Source organism: Triturus cristatus, chromosome 3_2, assembly GCF_964204655.1.
Source record: "Triturus cristatus chromosome 3_2, aTriCri1.1, whole genome shotgun sequence".
In the NCBI taxonomy this organism is placed as follows: Eukaryota; Metazoa; Chordata; class Amphibia; order Caudata; family Salamandridae; genus Triturus; species Triturus cristatus.
The window spans coordinates 892,560,864-892,579,751 of NC_140584.1; the positions used below are offsets into that span (position 1 = coordinate 892,560,864).

The window sequence follows — 18,888 nt, forward strand, 5'->3', positions numbered from 1 at the left end:
CCTGAGTGCAATCAGAATTTTTCACTGAATCGTCATCCTAACTGCTGCTCTAAAATTGCACCAGTGCAAGATGCATAATCTGGAAATTATGGTGTACAATTGTACTAGTCCAACATCAATACAATTCAGCAGCAAACCTTCACACTACTCCCCCTTCACATTATGAATAAGGCACTCTGGCATCCTGCAGAAGCACCTGCTGCTGTGAGTGGAAAATGCTTTTCCTAGCAGCCCTGAGGACAGGCATTCTCTTGTGTTCTGTACTAACCATAAATGTATTGTTGTTTCTCTAGCCCTCTTCTGCCAGCTCGCCCAGCGTGAAATGTGCAGAGCCCTCTCCAGCGACATCCTTGCTGTCATCTGTGAGCTGCAAGATCGGCTACCCAATATTCAGAAAATCAGAGGTAGGTCAATAAATCACCAGACCTGTGCAGCCTGAGAGATCTAGGGCCTCATGTAGGTAGCCAAATACCGGTCGGTAACGGCCGAATTTCGGTAATTTTACCGTTACCGACCGGTATTTTGGCTAATGGTATGTAGGGGGACAATTTTTGGTGTCGGAATTTACCGAATCGTTAAAATTACCGAATCGGTAATTATACCGAATCGGTAATGTTACCGAATCGGTAACTTTTCCGAATCGGTAATTTTACCGATTCGGTAAATTCCGACACCAAAATCGAGATGTAGGGGGAGTGTGTGGGTGTGTTTTAGAGTCGGTATTTACCACCAACTTTTAGTTGGTGGTAAATAATTAAAGTATGTATTAATGCATTTTTACGCGCGTAGCAGTGTGCAATGTGGCATACATACATGCCCTTAGGGCATGTATGTGTGCCACATGTGCACACATGGCCGAATCAGGGGTGCAACAGGGTGTCAATGTGACACCCTGCCACCCATGCAAGTGTTCCCCCCATTACCGAATCGGTATTTACCGATTCGGTAATGAGGCATACCTTCCCATCAATGGGAAGGTATGCCTCATTACCGAATCGGTAAATACCGATTCGGTAATTACCGAATAGTAACGAATCGGTAAAAAATACCGACTCATTACCTACATACGAGTTACCACTTCTAAAATACCGATTCGGTATCGTTCGGTATTTTAGAAGTGGTAACTGGTATGCTACCTACATGAGGCCCCTAGTGTTCTGCGCAACATAGGGCATGTTTCCCTATTGTCATCTTAGGGCCTCATTTAAACTCATGGCATGGGATATCGCCATGCTGTCTAGCTCTGTTACGTGGACACGTTCCTACAGTGCTAAACTCGGGTTATCTAGCTGCTGCAAAGTACTGATTTAGTCGTTTTCTGATTTTTTAGGCACCATTCATGGTAAAAAATTACTTTGCACACACAGGAACAACAAACAGGAACGTTAGCAGCTGTTTGTTTTTGCACTATTCTTTACCACAAAATGCGCCCTTGTTAAAAAAGTGACCCGAGGACATACTTTGAGCTAAAATGTAGAGTAACAGGATGGATTTGCGTTTCACGGAAGTACGTGTAATTCTGTGCAATTTTACAGAAACTTCCTGTAATTACACAAAAGCATATTAAGCGAATTTCACACAGCCCTAGCTAAGTCCCTATTTCCAACAGGATGTGGCAAGATCCTTATGCTATCCACGAATCCCCAAGATGTTGCGCTTTCTGTATGTCTATTTCACTTCATCTGTAGGTCCCACTCTGAGAACCTTTGCATAAATCTCATGTGTTATTGTAAAATGGCAATTTATGATATATTTGTAACTAGCCTTTCCTTGTAGAAAGCAATAGAGCTGCAAGGATAGCACCTGCCTGATTACATACTAGCCTCAGTATCTTTGAGAGTATTATAAAGGCGTTACTTTGATACTTTTCCCCAGTGCAATGATACAACATGGGCCTACTGGCCACGTGAACAGAAGTTCACCACAATAGACATGCATTTGAGTGCAGAGCATCCAGGTTTCTTTTCGAATGCTAAGTAATGCCACTGGTGTTACTTAGCATACTAAAAGAAAGGTGCATGCTGTATTTGCTGTTTGCAATCACCATCCACTCGTATGTAAATAGGGTGGGCGGAACCCCCATGCCCTAGACAAGAAACAGCTGCTGCCCTGCAGAGAGCCAATAAAGTGGAGAGGCTCTGAGCCTCACTCCCTATGGTGAAAGGTAATCACAAGAGGCTCATTAAAAAGGGAGAAGGGAGGGTGGCATATGAATCTATGAAATTATCACTACTGAAGAAATGTAATTAAAGGTTTGTAACTTTTGCTGCTCCAGATTTGGAACTTTCATATACTGATCTCCAGAATTATTATAACCAAGTCAGAGAGATCTAACAGTGAGATTTGGCTGTTGCTTAGTCTCTTGCATTTCTTGGCCTAAAGGACGTGGCCTTCAAACGTTTTAATGCCACCCCTCCTCTCGTGTAAAAGAAAAAAACAAATCATCACTGTCCCACAATTTTCACAATTATTCTGTTAAATTGGCAAAGTTTAAATATGTCTTAACATATTTAAAAATAGCATTAAAGTTTTGTTATTCCTTTTAAAGAAGAAATAAAATACATCATTGCGATACCTACTATTCCGGTAGGCCGGGCCTTACTAAAGTGTAACTGTATCCACTGAGTGAATATTGTGTGGGAGGGAGAGGCCTGAGGAATGTTTGGAGTCTCTTCCCCTTTGACACCTACTCCCAGCCAGGATATAGAGGACAGCGATGGCCTATCACACAGCAGCTTACTGACCCTCATTTGTTCCACTTGAAACGAAGCACTGTTATCAGCACGATGCATCTCTTGGCCAGAGTTTGGTATCCCTCCACCCTCAGGATCGATTAAGGCCCCCCAGATTGAAGACCTCTGTTCTAAGGTAATGTTTTTTGAAAGTATGACAATTTCACATTACAGTCTTACAAATATTGGTAAATTGGAAATGTGGTTACCATTTCTCTAGTAGACTGTACTCTCCATCAAAAAGAGACATTCCTGTTCTAGACTCAAAGAGGTTTGTATAAGATGCAATCCAGCAGGCAACAAACTGTTTTAATAAGCAATATGTAGTAATCAGGTCCACACTGGAAGGTATGATTCAGATGATTTATTCAGGTTAGTTACAGAATCAGTAGTACAGCCAGTGTAAAGCCAGAGTTAGGACAGTGAAGAGCCAGGGAAGAGCCCTTAAAGAGCCCCACCAGGAGCAGCCAGCCAGGCGCTCAGCCCATCTCCAACTGTGTGTTTCACAGATCAACATTCCACATGACATCATCACCCAGTGTTCCACTGATGGAGAAGTAAATAGGAAGAAACACACTGTACCAAGATATAACATATCCTCCTTCCTTCCAAACGAATAACGAAACAAAGAAATAAAGGATCAGATAAAGAGCACAGAAGAACCAAACTAAATAGAAGGATACAAGGGCGAACAGAGCGAAGGTAGAAAAAGAGAAAACAAGCAAAGTTCTTAAGGAAACAGAAAACAAGCAAAGGTCTTAAAGAAACAAATAACCTAACTTGTTTCCCATCCTCCTTTCTACAAATGAGAAAAAAAAAACGTCAATGAGTACTCCCTCTGCACTCCAACTGGCCAGGTGGGTGTGCGAGAGAGCAATCACATCAGTAAGAACAACATGACAGAGAAGACGAAGAATGCGTAAGATTAATCATGCTTCCCTTTGATAGAATTAAAGATAACAAAACATTTTTTAACAGCACTGGCTAAAACAACAAAGAAAGATCTTAGCACCCAGTGAACATGAAGTTAAAGCGCAAGGCGACTTACATTAACAGTAACGTGATGCGCAGGGCGACTTACACACAAAAGAGAAAAAAAAACATGAAGCGCAGGGCGACTTATACATACATAACATGAAGTGCAGGGCGGCTTATACTAACATGAAGCGCAGGGCGACTTATACACAACAATAACGTGAGGCGCAGGGCGGCTTACACACAAAACGCAAAACACATGAAGCGCAGGGCGGCTTATGCATAGATATAACGTGAGGCGCAGGGCGGCTTATACACTAAAGAACAAATGCAGCGCAGGGCGACTTATACATAACAAAAGACATGAGACGCTGGGCGGATTACACATAGTCCAAACATGAGACGCAGGGCGATTTACACACAGGACAAAAATAACATGCACAAGATAGTGGAGAAAAAACCCCCACAACACACCACCGGAGAGATAAAGAGATTGTGCATAATAAGTAATAGGGTTAAACAGAATAGTATGTAAACATAACAAAACATTTTAACCCAAAAACATTCAAACCATCATAATTGAATACAAATACTGAAAGATAATATATATTGACCATGGAGCTTCAAGCTCGTAATGTGAAAAAATGTCACTAGATGGCAGCGTAAGACACAACAGAATTCTAGACAGGACACCACTGCACTCGAGTAAAGAATGCCATCTCAATAAAACGAGTCACTGCCTATATTAAATGCACAAGAGCAACCATGAAAAATTATCTGACCTGAATATATGCTAGGCACACCTTTCCATTACAGTTAGGGTCCCTTGTCATATTACCCCGTTTTTAATTTTTTCAGCTTAGAGCACCAATAAAGTTTATTTTGTAGCCCACTAGCTGATTATTTTAATTATCCCACTCCACCACTACTTCACTTTCACTACACATAGTCCACAAGTTTCTAGTGCTCCTACGTAACACCGCAAGTCGTAGCACGCCTCAGTCCGTAGAGGACTGGGAGGACCCCTATGATAAAGCATGTCACCGTGGGGAAACCCTGGTGAGTGATGGGACTATAGAAAGAGATAATCTTTCCCTTTCTTTCTAAAACGGTGTCCTTAAGGATCAAATTGTTTCCTACACCTTTTGTCTTTCCCGGTTAGGTTCCTGTCTACTTGACTCGTTCAGGTAGTTTTTTTGATAATCAACAGAATTCTAGACAGGACATCACTGCACTCGAGTAAAGAATGCCATCTCAATAAAACGAGTCACTGCCTATATTAAATGCACAAGAGCAACCATGAAAAATTATCTCATCCAAACCAGTATTTGTGACTAAGAGCGTAGGTTATAAATGTTGCAGAGCGTCTATAATGTGACAAGGGAAAAGAAAAGTACCTATGAGACCAAAGTAAAAGCGAGCTCAATCCCACGACGGCGTTCCTGCCAAACTAAAGCTTAAATAAACTTTATTTAAAACGTGGTTGGCATAAAGCGGGAATAGAGCACCAGCAAATGTATTGAAATGTGCAGTAAATCGCCAGACATAACATGGCGGCACGTCGATCACGTTGCGCCGGGTGGCTCCCGGCATGCAGGTGCTCCCCAACATCGCTGAAGGAAGGCAACACGTCACAGAGGCTCCGTGGACGGCAGCATTAGATAGGTAAGTGCGCACGCTGGAAAATGCTCGCGCTAGCATTTTGAAATGCCACGAGGCCGTTAAACAGTCGATGTCTCTGAAGAGACCAACAAAAAAAAAAAAATTCAACAATGCCCCACACGCATTGTTCAAAATTAAAGTGAAAAACAAAGGCACACACGAAAAAGACATATGCCGAAAAGAATGTCTCACCTCTCCTTGCCCCAGCTGAGACCCGACTTGTAACCAGACCTCACTCTTCCAACCACCGCCACAGATGGGAATGAGGGAGTCGGTGTGGTTTCAGGGAAGCATCATTATATTGAATGTCTTATCTAACGCAATTATCAGGCATACTCTCAACTTGTAGGTACACTCTGCGCAGCATTCAATTAGGTGCTTTGAAGAAATCCCAAGCGATATTGAAGTTGTGAGGCACTTGTAGAGAAGAGGTTAGCACAGAAGTACTTTACTGGAGACACAAACGCCGGCAGTCGCTAGTTACCTTGTTAGTTAATAAACTGAAGGAACAGTTTGCAGTGACTTGAACTGTAGTTAAAACAAGTTGTAGTTGTAGGTAGGCTTACCCTCTGAAGGTACAGCACAGGAACAAAACGTAGAAAAATGTCGGGCTTACCCTCTCTTGAGGGCACAGCACAGGCTTGACACTTGACAAAAGCGTTGGGCTTACCCTCTCTTGAGGGCACAGCAGAGCACAGGCTTACCCTCACCTGAGGGCACAGCAGAGCACAGGCTTACCCTCACCTGAGGGCACAGCAGAGCACAGGCTTACCCTCACCTGAAGGCACAGCAGAGCACAGGCTTACCCTCACCTGAGGGCACAGCAGAGCACAGGCTTACCCTCTCTTGAGGGCACAGCACCTGACACAAGCTTTGAAGAATGTCAGGCTAGATCTGCAACTAAAAAGACGCTGTAGGTACAGCAAACAGAGACTTGAGCTGCAGTAGAGACCGGAACTGGCACTGTAGAGTTGAGGGCGACCGTTGTAGAGGTCACTGGTGGGGCTATGATGTGCCAGGTATTTGAATAAACGCAGCTGTAGTTCCTTGAGTTGCTTTAGCTTGATAGTAGGAACTCCTCTCTTGTAGACTTGACATTGAAGGTAACAGAGGTAGCAGAAACAGGTTCTTAGTTTAAATTTGTCGCCAAAAATATGTAGTAATCAGGTCCACACTGGTAGGTATGATTCAGATGATTTATTCAGGTTAGTTACAGGATCAGTAGTACAGCCAGTGTAAAGCCAGAGTTAGGACAGTGAAGAGCCAGGGAAGAGCCCTTAAAGAGCCCCACCAGGAGCAGCCAGCCAGGCGCTCAGCCCATCTCCAACTGTGTGTTTCACAGATCAACATTCCACATGACATCATCACCCAGTGTTCCACTGATGGAGAAGTAAATAGGAAGAAACACACTGTACCAAGATATAACACACTGTTCTCAAATACGATTACCAAATGCTTCAAACAATTGATCTGGATTGTGAAAGCCTTTAGTCCTGTCCTAGTGGAACTTAAAACACCTTTCATGCCCTGATTACGAGTCAGTCTGATTTTGAGTCCGCTGGGCGGTATCCCCTGGGGGCTAACCCCACCATTGGATTACCAAGGGGCTGGTGTTCCCACACCCAGATTTCTCAGCACCTGGAATACCGGACCCGATTTTACCAGCTGGAAAATCCTCTAATATAATTGCTTCAGGCTTGAGCTGCACGTGCAGCCCAGCCCCACACCCCTGGCTGCCCCTTCTATGGCACGGGGCAACGCTCTTCCTTGGCAGGGAATGTCCTTCCCTGCTCTCTGCCACCTTTTAAACTACTACCGATGACCCCCAACCCCCCACCAGCTATCCCACTCGTATTTACCAGCTGCAGATATCTGGTTGTCAATGAGAGGGTAAATACGTATGGAGAAAGGAATACCATGTGGAGTTTGACCCCCAAAAACCCAAGTTCACAGGGTTATTTCCATTAAATGGGATTAAATCATAATGGTTGAATTTATGTATAATGATACTGACTGGATTTGTAAATCCCAGCCAGCAGGTACTTCCACATTCCAATCTGCCTGTCTAGGAATTGGGACCTTAATGTCCAGAGTAAGTAAAGAGTTCTCAGCAGGGGTGACATGATGTGGGAATAGGGGTGGGGGAAGGTCGCTCGACTTGTTTGTTTAAGTAAAAGGATTTGGTTACATTATATATTTGGGATAAAGGTTTTTTTTCTTTAGAACAAACATGTCATCTTGAAAATAGTTGTAGGGTTCTTGATGGCAAAGGCTTAAATCTAACTAACCCTTCTTTCCAATGTGTTTGTCATTAAAATAATTATTTCAGTTAGACTCTGCCTGCAAGCAGAGGTCTCACAGAGCTGATGGAAATGTACTGAAACCCTAAGCCGGAGTAGCATTGATCAACTGTGGAATTATTCTGACTACGTTTCTCATGAATTCCTTGATTGCTCTGCCTGAACAATATGGAGAGTGTAGTGCCCTTGGCTATAATGCACTTGCAATGTAGTTTTGTGTATGGAGAAATTGTTGTGAGATGGACTCTGATTGACAAGTACTTGTACCGTCTTCTGTTCTGAACCACACCGTTAAGGCAAATTCTTCTCGACTCCCAGCCGATTCACATATCCTTTTCTATTCCAGGTGATTTTTAATATTTGCTTTATAACACATTTTTGGACCATGTTTGTACCAATCTATCTCTGGCTATTACCCCATCACCTCCCAACCCCATAAACTTATTTGTGCATTTGCTGCACTTGCGTGTTCAGTAACAGAGGCATTTTATTAAACTCCTTTGATTTTAGTGAGCTGCTGCCACAGGTCAGCACTCCCAGTTTGGAATTTGTTCCAACATCATTGCTTAATCTGTGCTGGGGTTTGCTGTTGCTCAGTACTGACACCTATTTTACACACTGGCACTTCTTAATAAGAATACACCACATGGTGGCGCTATCAGCCGTTTTTTTAGCACAGCACGAGAATTTAATAATTCAGTGTGTTAAAACATAATTATACTCACACTTCTAGACCACTCCTACAGCTTGGGGTGGCCTACAATAGTCCACCATATCACCCCTGCAATAGAGCAATATATCAAGCTTTCTAAAGGGTGATGGTTAGTAGGTAAGGCTGGCACTGCCATTCAGCAGCAGTGGCAGGAGCTGTGGGTGGTTCTGGCTGCAGTGGAATACCTTGGGTGGCACTTACAGTTTTTTTACAAATTAACCACTGCCCAACACCACAGTGCAATGGCATGCCTCAACTATAAAACAAATGTGAGAGGAAGGGAGCTAATGGTTTAATAACAGTCTGAAGCAAAACCCTGCCAAAAGTGTATGTGCTTGCTGAAATCAAATGATGATAACAGTTGCATCTGGCCAGGAAAATTAAATAAGTTGCTTTTGAGTAAGCTATGGGAATGAAGCTATGGTTATGAAGGGAAATTTTGTGTGGTGCCAGATTGCCTTGTTTCTCATTACGATTAAACTATTGTAATTGTTTCCTCCACCTGCAGGTCCATTTTGCCATAACATGGCAATTAGAAGAAGCTATGTTTCCAGGAACTTTTGCAACATTTGATGTCAATGTGACAAGGTAAGAAAGTAATGCTATGGAGCTCCAGGGAGCAGTCGCTAATACCAATATACTTGATGCACCAGCAAATGTCACTGAGGAGAAGGCCATGCATATCGAAGCAGAAACGTGCTCACTGTTAAACAAGCATTGAAAATGCAATAGGTCTCGCCTTTGATTAAGTTAAAGCCATTTGCTTTGCTAATGGTATTGCATAGCAAAGCAAATGGCTTTAACTTAATGAAAGGCGAGACCTATTGCATTTTTAATGCTTGTCATGAGGTTCTCTCGAAAACATGCACACTCTGACTGTGGTCACGATTTTGTGACGAGGATCTTTCATCAGCAAAGATACCCATCCTCAGCACTTAACTCACAAAGCATACACCTAAAAATACACAAACCCTGCGTGCCTGCCTCATGTTACACATTTGCTGTCAAACGCTGAAATAATACAATGGATTGGCGGTGGAAGCAGTCTGATCCAGGAATCACTCAAACTGCATCTCGGCTTAACACACAAGTGCTATTGCTCAAAATAGCAAAACCGGCACACGAAACACTCAAAATAACTGCACATTGCACTATGTCGAAGCACAAAACATCCGTAACACTCTACAGCACCATGTATAAACATGCATGCATATACTTTCTGCCATGCATCTGTAAAAAGGTCTATGCACAGTAACACAAAAGCTGTATGCATTTTCCTAACCACGAATTGCAGTTTTAAATGCTACTTATTCAACAACAAGTATTACCAGCGAATGGAACGCACGTGGTCTTCTAAATGGCAAATAAATACACAATTTCCCTGCACAAATAGGATTAATTAGCAGTTTCGTCCAGTCTCTGTGAAACAGTTCACTTTTTTTTGCGACACGAGCCTGGCACTCCAAACCGTCATCAGACTGACAACAATACCGTCTCTTTCCACGTATGAGTCTGTCACTCTTCTCACTATTGGCAAAAAATCCGGGGTTGCTAGGTGATGACGCAACCAATGGACACGCAGTGCCACACACTCAAAAGAATGTCTGTCGAGCACGGTCTTTTGGACGGGAGCCTCGCTCAGGTGCTACACAATTCATTTTGAAAACAGGACTCATGCCAGCCAGATGTTGGTATGCATTTGGCCGTCCAGAAACAAATATACCCAAACAAGCAGCACTATCTTCCTGCTTTACTGCTGCTTGCAAAAACAGTCTAATAGCTAATTTCCTTCAGCATCCTTCCTGAAAAATTATGAAATGCAGAGCAGTAGCACCATTTTCCCTTCTTTTCTTCCTTGCTGCAAACAGTGTAAACAGTTTCTCTTATGTACAATGGCATCACTTTTACTGTCACCCAGGGTCAGACAGGGGCAATAAACAGGCCTCGTTGTCCAAAATAAACAAGCGCTCACCATGACGTTTTCTTTTGCCTTTTTTCTGCCGTCCCACTTGGACGGCCTCGCCTGCTGAAAGGTTTCTTATCTTTATGGGGCCATATGTTTGGCCCCATAAAGATAAGAAACCTTTTACTTCAGAAGGAAAGCAGACGAGGCCGTCCAAGTGGGACGGCTCAAAAAGCCGAGCGAAAACGTCACAACAAGCTCTTTTACAATGGCTTTCCACCGTTTAGCATAAACAGTGACGCCAGCGAATGGAAAAGAGGGGCGGGGCTTAAAGCCCCTTACAGAAAATACCCATAAACATTCAATCTTGCCAGCGAGACTACGCATGTGCGCAGCCTACGCTAGCAAGACCTAAAAAGTGTGTTCATTTGTTCTCGGTACAAGGTCTACTGGTCCTTTTATTACTTTTTTGTTTAGGAACTTTGATTTCTTGAAGGCCAACCCAGTTGCCCTGCTCTGGGGTCGGGATGCAGGACGGGGTAGGGAATCTTCATTAGGTTAACTAAAGCAGATGCTCTAGGGCGCCACCTGTTGGAAGGCCAAATAACTGAAAAAGGGCAAGTAAAATAAGGCGCAGTTGTCAGTGCATGTGACCCTCTCTATAAGCTCAATTTTCCACACTTTAGTCTCTTACCTTCATTTGGTCCATGGAGGAAGCAGTGGGTTTCGTGGGTGTGTGGAATGCAAATTTTCTATTCTAACTCCGTTTCTAGATTATTTTGGCAAACGTCAAAAGTGCTTTAGGTGTTTTTAAAAAGGGTTGACAAGTTGTAAAGTTGCATTGCTGGGAAGTGCTGAGGCGGGGAAGCTCAAAACAATAAACTAAAAATATTCAAAATTTGCCTCAAGTGTTAAAAATTATAGAACCTTTCTTGGTCACCAATGGGAATAATGCCCTGTTTGACTGCCACAAAGGGGCAGATTTACAAGCCCCCTGCGCCACCACTACGTCACTTTTCGTGAAACACTGGTGGCGCAGGAGGCTCCTCCATATTTACAAGGAGAGAAAAAGCCACCCTACGTGACTTTTCCTCTCCTCGTAAATATGGCCCCTTCACACACAGCACTGTGTGTGGAAGGGGCATTCCATGGGTGTTGCTGTGGGTGTTCCCACGCAACACCCATGGAACAAGACACATCTCCAGATTTACGAGAAATCGGAAATCTAGAGATGCGTGTAAAGCGAGGCGCAATTAGGAGAAATATTTTAATTTCCTCTTTCAATGCGTGCTGCATTCTACAGCACACATTGAAAGAGGAAAAAGCCTCTTGTGATTGTTTTTGTGCAGGAAGGTGTCCCTTCCTGCACAAAAAACAATCTCCCCACGACGCAGGCATTCTTGCGCCATGGTGCAGGGGAACCTGCGCCGGCGCATGGCTGCAGTTTGTGCGCCAGCGCAGGGGAAACACAGATACGACATATTCTTGTAAATATGTCGCATCTCTGTGCTTTCCAAAATAAAGCAGCATGGCGCAGCAAAATGACTTGCTGCACCGTGCTGTGTTACTTTGTTGTAAATCTGCCCCACAATGTATTGTTGCTGAAGGGCAATAATGCTACTTGATAACGGTATGGTGCTCCATTTTGTTCAAAAATGCACTTGGAGAATCCCCATTAGGCTGACGTCATTGCAGATGTTCATACTCGCTTGCTGTGCGTGCTTCTGTGGTGAGCTACAGAGCTCTCATTTCAAAAGATGGGGAGAAGATGTAACCTTATGGCTAGAGCACTCGACCTCGAAGCTGGGGAACCGAGTTCGAGTCTCGGCAACGACGTTCAACATCCTATAATTCTGGGCAAATCACTTAATCTCCACATGCCTAACAAAAATGAATGTGCTTATCTGTAACGAAACTGGTGCTCATTTTACGCTATATAAAACTCAAAAAAGCATATATTTGAAAGTCTTTTTGGTTTGCAGTGAAAGCTCTTTTATTCAAAAATCATGTTTTCTCTGCAAAAGCACTAATGTATGGATATTTTAATGCCTGCATTGGATGGAGCAAAGTCACTATGATTTCAATGCTAATTATTGCATACTGCATTTCCACTTGTCCTAGGACTTACCTCTTTGCTGTAGAAATTGTCAGCAAACATAGTTGTAACGTCGTAAGGAGGTAGAAAACATTAATTTGGGGTATTTGCTACAACAATTAATATTTAAAGGGCCCTCAAGTCAGAGGTGGCCGGTAATTCTATCTACATAAAGGAGCTGCTTCCAGAAGTCATTTTCTGTTGTGATGTAAATTTGTTTCGATAATTTAAGGTACTTACTCTATTAGAATTTTGGAATGTTGGCTGCTCCATTGAGGAAATAGGAGCACGAATGGGCTTTAAAAACTTTGTCAACTTCCTAATCAGACCCCAACAGGATATTGAGGCATGGATCAGCAATTTTTGCAGCACAAATATGGAAATTGTGCGGCATTTTTTTTACATGTATTTTTATCAAGTTTTGGGGAACTTGGTAAAAATAAATGCCCCCTGGGCCTGCTACATGCCTTGTGGGTTGCAGGCCCTAATCATTTTTAAAAAATTAATGCCCGCTGCGTGACCGTGGGCATCGGATCCAATCATCTTAAAAAAAAAATGCCCCCTCGGTCTGCCGATTGCCCCATGGGCAACAGGCAACTACACATTTTATTTTTAAATGCCCCTGGGCCCGTCGCGTGCCCCATGGGTGGCGGAACCAAAACATAGTCTAAATTAATGTTCCCCCTGTGCCCGCTGCCCACAAGGCACCTGAGGGCGTTAACTTGTATCAGGTTTTGGGCCCACAGGGCAGGCAGCGGGCCCAGGGGCATGCATTCTTTGAAATATTTATGCCCCGCCTCCAAAGGGCACGTGGAGGGCCCAGTGGGCATGTATTTTTATCAAGTTTTGGGGAACATGATAAAAATAAATGTCCCTTGGTCCTGCTGTGTTCCCCGTGGGTGGTGGGCCCTAAACATTTAATAAGATAAATGCTCCTCGCCCAAAATTTGATCAAAGTTAATGCCCCCCTGGTGCCCCTTGGGCGGTGGGCCCAGGTGCGGAATTAATTTGTATCAAGTTTTGAGCCTGCTGCCCAAGGGGCCCACGGCGGGTCCAGGAGGCATTTAAAAAAATATATTTTAGGCCCTCCGCCCACAGGGCAAACAGTGGGCCCACAGGGCATTTAAAATATTAGGGCCCGCGGTGGACCCAGGGGGCATTGAGTCGTCGCCACCCTCGCAGGAATGCAAGAAACCTTTCTTCCATTGGCCCAGTGACGAGCCACTGGACCAATACAAGGAGGGTCGCATTCTCAAATTTCGCGGGCACTTTTGTAAAAAGTGCCGGATTTTTACAAAACTTCCAATTCTGCAATTTTTTGGCAAATCGTGAAAACCTGAAGGGTCTGTCAAATGTCTTAATCTGCAGAATCTGACTCCACCACACCTCTGCCTCTTCAAGGTATTTTGATTATGCAAACGAATGAGAGAGTAAGAGGCTGAGGATGAGAGCACATTTCTTGGACAGTGTGTATGCTTTATTGTAACAGAGTGCAAAAAACGACAAAGAGATGGAAGGAAGCTTGAACTAATCTCAGTCACAGGTGATCACTCAAGCATTTCATTGCATTGCTGTTCGTCCATCATTATGCCACTGTAGACAAAGACCTTCCATATGCAAAATAGTCCTAGTCCTGCTCCCATAGCAATGTTGAATTGTGTTAGCCTAATCTTGAATCAGTTTATCAGATGATGCTCAGCATGGTTGTGTTTTGACAGCTTGAATGTTTTAGGCCTGTGTTTTTGGGACATAGAGAAACACGCGTAATGATATAATATCACTTACCTGATTTATTGATCCCAGGAAACAGTGAGTCCAACCAAGCAGTTTATACTATAAACTCACATAAACCCTTCAGGGATTAATGGCATATTTGTTGGGATGAAGGCTACTTAGAAGCTAGCAACAGTGTAATGTGTCTATGTTAATTTGTGCATGCTGGGTAGGGTGGTCATTTTTGTGTGAGGAAAGTGTATTTTGGCTTGTCAGAATGAAAACAAATATTGTGTCACACAAGTCTTTCTGTCTTGCTGAATATTTGCAGTTGGTCACCGGAACCTTCTTTGTTTCCCAGGCATACTTTACTGGTTCATGGAAATGTGGGTTTGATGATAGGAGGAATAACTAACCTGTTTAATTTTCTCATTTACATGTCTAACCTTCCTATGACATAGAGTGGGTGTTTGAACAACATTTCTGGTATCCTTTCACCAGCTCATACCCTTATTAAAAAGTAGCTTCCCTTACAATGATTCAAATGAGTTTTTGGGATAAAATTCATGCAGTAGTTTTTGTTGAAGACAATACATTTTAAACACTGTTTCCTATCCAATCAGTTTCCTTTTCACCTCTAAGCTGACACCTGATGATTAGAATAATTCTTTGCCTTTGAATGTTGTGGGTGCTCTAGGTTTATTTTTATGTGTGTGTTCTCCAATATCTGAATCATCGACATACATAATTATTTAGCAGCTGCCTTTCACCTAAATACAGTTTGATCTAAAATTCTGAGGTATTCAGTTTCCGTAGTTTTAATTTTATGTTAAGTAGGGCAACTGTTCGAAATACATATTGAAATGAACTAATTCCCTGCTTGTTATTTAACTCAAGCCAGCAAACAGATGTTTTCAATTCACTCTTATGGGAATTACATATTTTCAATTAAATTGTGAGCTATTTAATCCAAGTGGATGAGCCTCACCGTTGTTCCAAGAAATATGGGATTTCCCCTCAAATTCAGGCCAATGTAAGAGTCGTGAAAACAGTTTCATAGCACTATAATTCTCATTACTGGCAATCAGCAATTGGCTTCTTTGATGTGAATAGGACTTCTCTCTTGTTCAGGGTGTAATGCTTGCATAATTGCACCATGGCACTGACCACGTTACTTGCACGACTGCCATTGAATACTTTTCACTTTATCTGATTCTATAATTTGTTACCACCATTTGATTTTACCTAAATATGTACGAGAAACCCTCAGCTTCAACTGTTACATTTAGAATCAGGTTTATCTGTTAAACTGTCAAACTGATGATATTGTAAGCCCTGAAGAAGGGCCTTCTTATTGATTGATAATGTTGCGAAAGACGTGTTGTCATTCAATCAGAAAATCTTTGACCGATGTTACGTTACAGGAAATGACTCTTGCCAGCTAATTTCTATCAATTACAGTTACCACCTATTATTTGAAACTCTAGTGTCTTTACACTTCACTTTGAAAGCAAATGACACCAAGTAGTGGATAATTAAAATATACTATCTGAAAGAGTGTACTGTCACAGTTATTACAGAAATATTCCTAATTTTTCCCTTCATGGAAGGAAATCTTGTACAATGTGCAACATTTTCATTCTAAAGTTTGCAATTGCTGTGTGGCATATGAATGATACAGATTTTTAGACCTAGGGCCTTATTTAGAGTTTGGTTGACGAGATAATCCATCACAAATGTGTTGTGTGTCCCGTCTGCCACATTACAAGTGCATTATAGTCTCGGGCATTTGTAATTAGGCGGACAGGATATCTGCCACATTTTGAAGGTGTATCTATCATCCTTTGAATGCAACCAAAGCAAGGTGCAGCTTCCTAGACAGCAACAGTAATCAGGTAAGTGTGCTCAGTGAGTTAAATGCTTTCTGTTAATATTGCAGTGATAAGCAGGGCCTGAATTGCAAAGCTGGCAATGCTAGCTTTCCTCCCTTTTGAAGGTGATAAACTGATGACCATTGAACTGGGTAATATTAACATAAGTTATTTATAGTGCTTGGAATTATCAGAAGTGCTCTATAATGCACTATATGAAAAACATATTTACACTCCTCAAAGGCTATAAGGTCTAAACAGCAACACTGATGGCATGAGCTAGATAGGGAAAATAGGTTCTACTCGAGTCAAGGTTTTTTGCTAGGTTAATAGTCTGTAATACTTGGTTGATAGACTTCCTGGTATGCTGTGTTGAATTACATGTTATGATGCGGTGAACTAGATAGATTTCAATCACATGGACACACTTTGGGTGCTAAAAGTAGCTACCCTAATAGGTGGAAATGCACAATTTACGGTTTCTAATGCAAATGCCAGGTACTCGTTAATCAAAAAGAAGATACAAAATACCTTTGGGTAGGAAGTCATTTTATCTATTTTTAAGGTGTAGGTATTAATGTGTATGGTAAATGGTTTAATAAAACACTGCTCTTTGTTTATTTATTTATGAGGCTACTGTGTATTATACGTGGTCAATTCTGGCTTAGTAACAGAATTGGTCTTACACAGTCAAGAAAATCTAGTTGTCTGTATAAACTCAGAGACAGGTTCCCCACATTCAGGAAGGGCCCGACTCCATGACATGACATATAGACAGATCCCTCGCCTTCAAGAAGGTCCTAGCTCCATGAAATGACTTGGAAACAAAGACCCTCACATTCAACAAGGGCCTAGCTCCATGGAATGAGTCAAAGACAGGTCCCTCACATTCTAAAAGGGTCCAGGTCCATGAAATGAGTCCGAGACAGGTCTCTCACGTACAAGTAGGGCCTTGCTCCATGTTGCTCCATGAAATTACTTATAGACAGTTCCTTCATATTAAAGAAGAGCCCAGCTCCATAAAATTAATCAGAGATGTGTCTCTCACATTCCAGAAGGGCCCAGCTCCATGGAATGTGTCAGAGACATGTCCCTCACATTCAAGAAGGCTCATGCTCCATGAAATGATCAGAGACTGGTCTCTCACATTCCAGAAGGGCCCACATCCAGGAAATGAGTCGGACACAGTTCCCTCACATACATGAAGGGTCTAGCTCCATGAAATGACTCAGAGACAGGTTCCTCACATTCGGGAAGCTCCTGGCAGCCTATAATTACCCCCAGGCATATCCTTAACATTAAAGAAGGCCTCGGAACTCAATAAGGTAGAACACCCAGCCGACAGAACTGTAACCAATGTTTCACTGTTTTTTATTCTAGTATCAATGAAGGTGCAATTCCTGTGACCAAGGAGAAGAGGCTCCCTGTCAAACACTCCTTCACAGCCGCTCTCTCTAGGTAAGAAACGTTGAGATCTACCTTGACCATTCTCCATCTCTTTCTCTCTCCTCCTCTCATTCATTCTCTACTTTGCCTGCCTTGTACTCTGAACTCCTATCATGGGCTCCCCACTTCTCCTCCCTTAGTCGTTGTTGCTTACATTTGCTCCCTTCTTCACACTCTCTATTTTACCATTCACAGTTTTCTACTTCGTCCACACAGCCTTCTCATCCATCTTCTCTTCTCCGTCTTTTTGTCCTCCACCCTTGATCTCCCTTGTCCCCATCCCTTTTACTCCTCCTATAATTTTTACGGGTGGATGGCAAACTCTGCTACACCAGCGGAGTTTGTGGAGTTTTGCCAACTCCGCCCTCCGCTGGGAACGCGGAGTTCAGCAAAAACTCTGATTCCGCGACGTCGCGGAGTCTGCCTCTGCCACCCACCCCTAGCGAGGCCGCCACAGCTTACCTGGTGTGTTCTCGCTGTGGCCGGGCTGTCCTCCTCCTCCTGGCTGTCTCCTCTCTTCCTCTCCAGGCTGGCTCGTCCGTGCAAAACGAAACCCCTACGCTGTATATCTTGGGAGGACTGTGCATGCATCGTAGGGGTTTCGTTTTGCACGGACGAACCCGGAGAGGAAGAGAGGAGACAGCCGGCAGGAGGAGACCAGCCCGGGCATGGTGGGAATGTACCAGGTAAGCCAAGCAGGTGGCAGTCTGGGGGTCAGGAACCCTCCAGGTCTGCTGCCTGCATCATGCTGCATGCAGGGGGCAGAGTGGAGCGGAATTCCACTGAGTTTTTAGGCAATTCTTTAGAATTCCACATAGTGGCACTCGGCCAACTCCACCCACCCCTGATAATTTGTTATATTTCTCACCCAGCCTCTGTAATCATTTATGTGCATTTTACCTCGTCATTACTTGTTTGTATCATTAACTCCCTCTCTTACTTCCTGCCTCTTTTTTCTCAAGCTCAAGCCATCAATCACTTCCTTTCTCCCCTCACTTTCTTCTCTTATCATTCACTCACTTTTTCACCTTCTCCTTTCTCTCTTTTACTACCTTTGCCATTTCTCATCCCTCATGTTCCCTGTTCTCCTCCTTGTCCCAGTGGTTCCTGTTAATGCATTTTTCTGTTTGGTACAGGGCTTCATCAGCGGTACAAAGCCCTGTACCAAACAGGCTCTTTTTTTATTTTCATAAATAAAATCCTCTCGTCGTGGGAGTCCTCTCCCATTGTGAGAAGAGCATTTAGCAGGTTTCACTGCCCCTTACCATCAGGTTTTTTCTGTCAGTGATGAGCAGTGAAAACTGGCCCGTAATTCCACCGACCTGAATTATTTGATAAAGAAAACAATGTTCCCTGAAGGGAAAAGTGTACACCTCAACTTCATGGAAACGCTAGTAAATAACCATCAGCGGATTAGTTTTGCTAGAGCACATACAATTTTATTCAAATGTGAATTATTTATAATCGTAGGAAGGCAAA

The 18,888-nt window shown here is 43.0% G+C and overlaps 1 protein-coding gene across 1 annotated transcript in view; it reads left to right on the forward strand.

Moving 5' to 3' along the window:
• The window catches only part of ITGAE (integrin subunit alpha E), an 847,690-nt gene that overhangs the window by 716,399 nt on the left and 112,403 nt on the right, over positions 1–18,888 (forward strand). Inside the window, exons 23-25 of the mRNA XM_085649316.1 lie at positions 294–404; positions 8,890–8,969; positions 17,344–17,421. Coding sequence (XP_085505442.1) covers positions 294–404; positions 8,890–8,969; positions 17,344–17,421 — 269 coding nt within the window. The remainder of the gene's footprint in view (positions 1–293; positions 405–8,889; positions 8,970–17,343; positions 17,422–18,888) is intronic.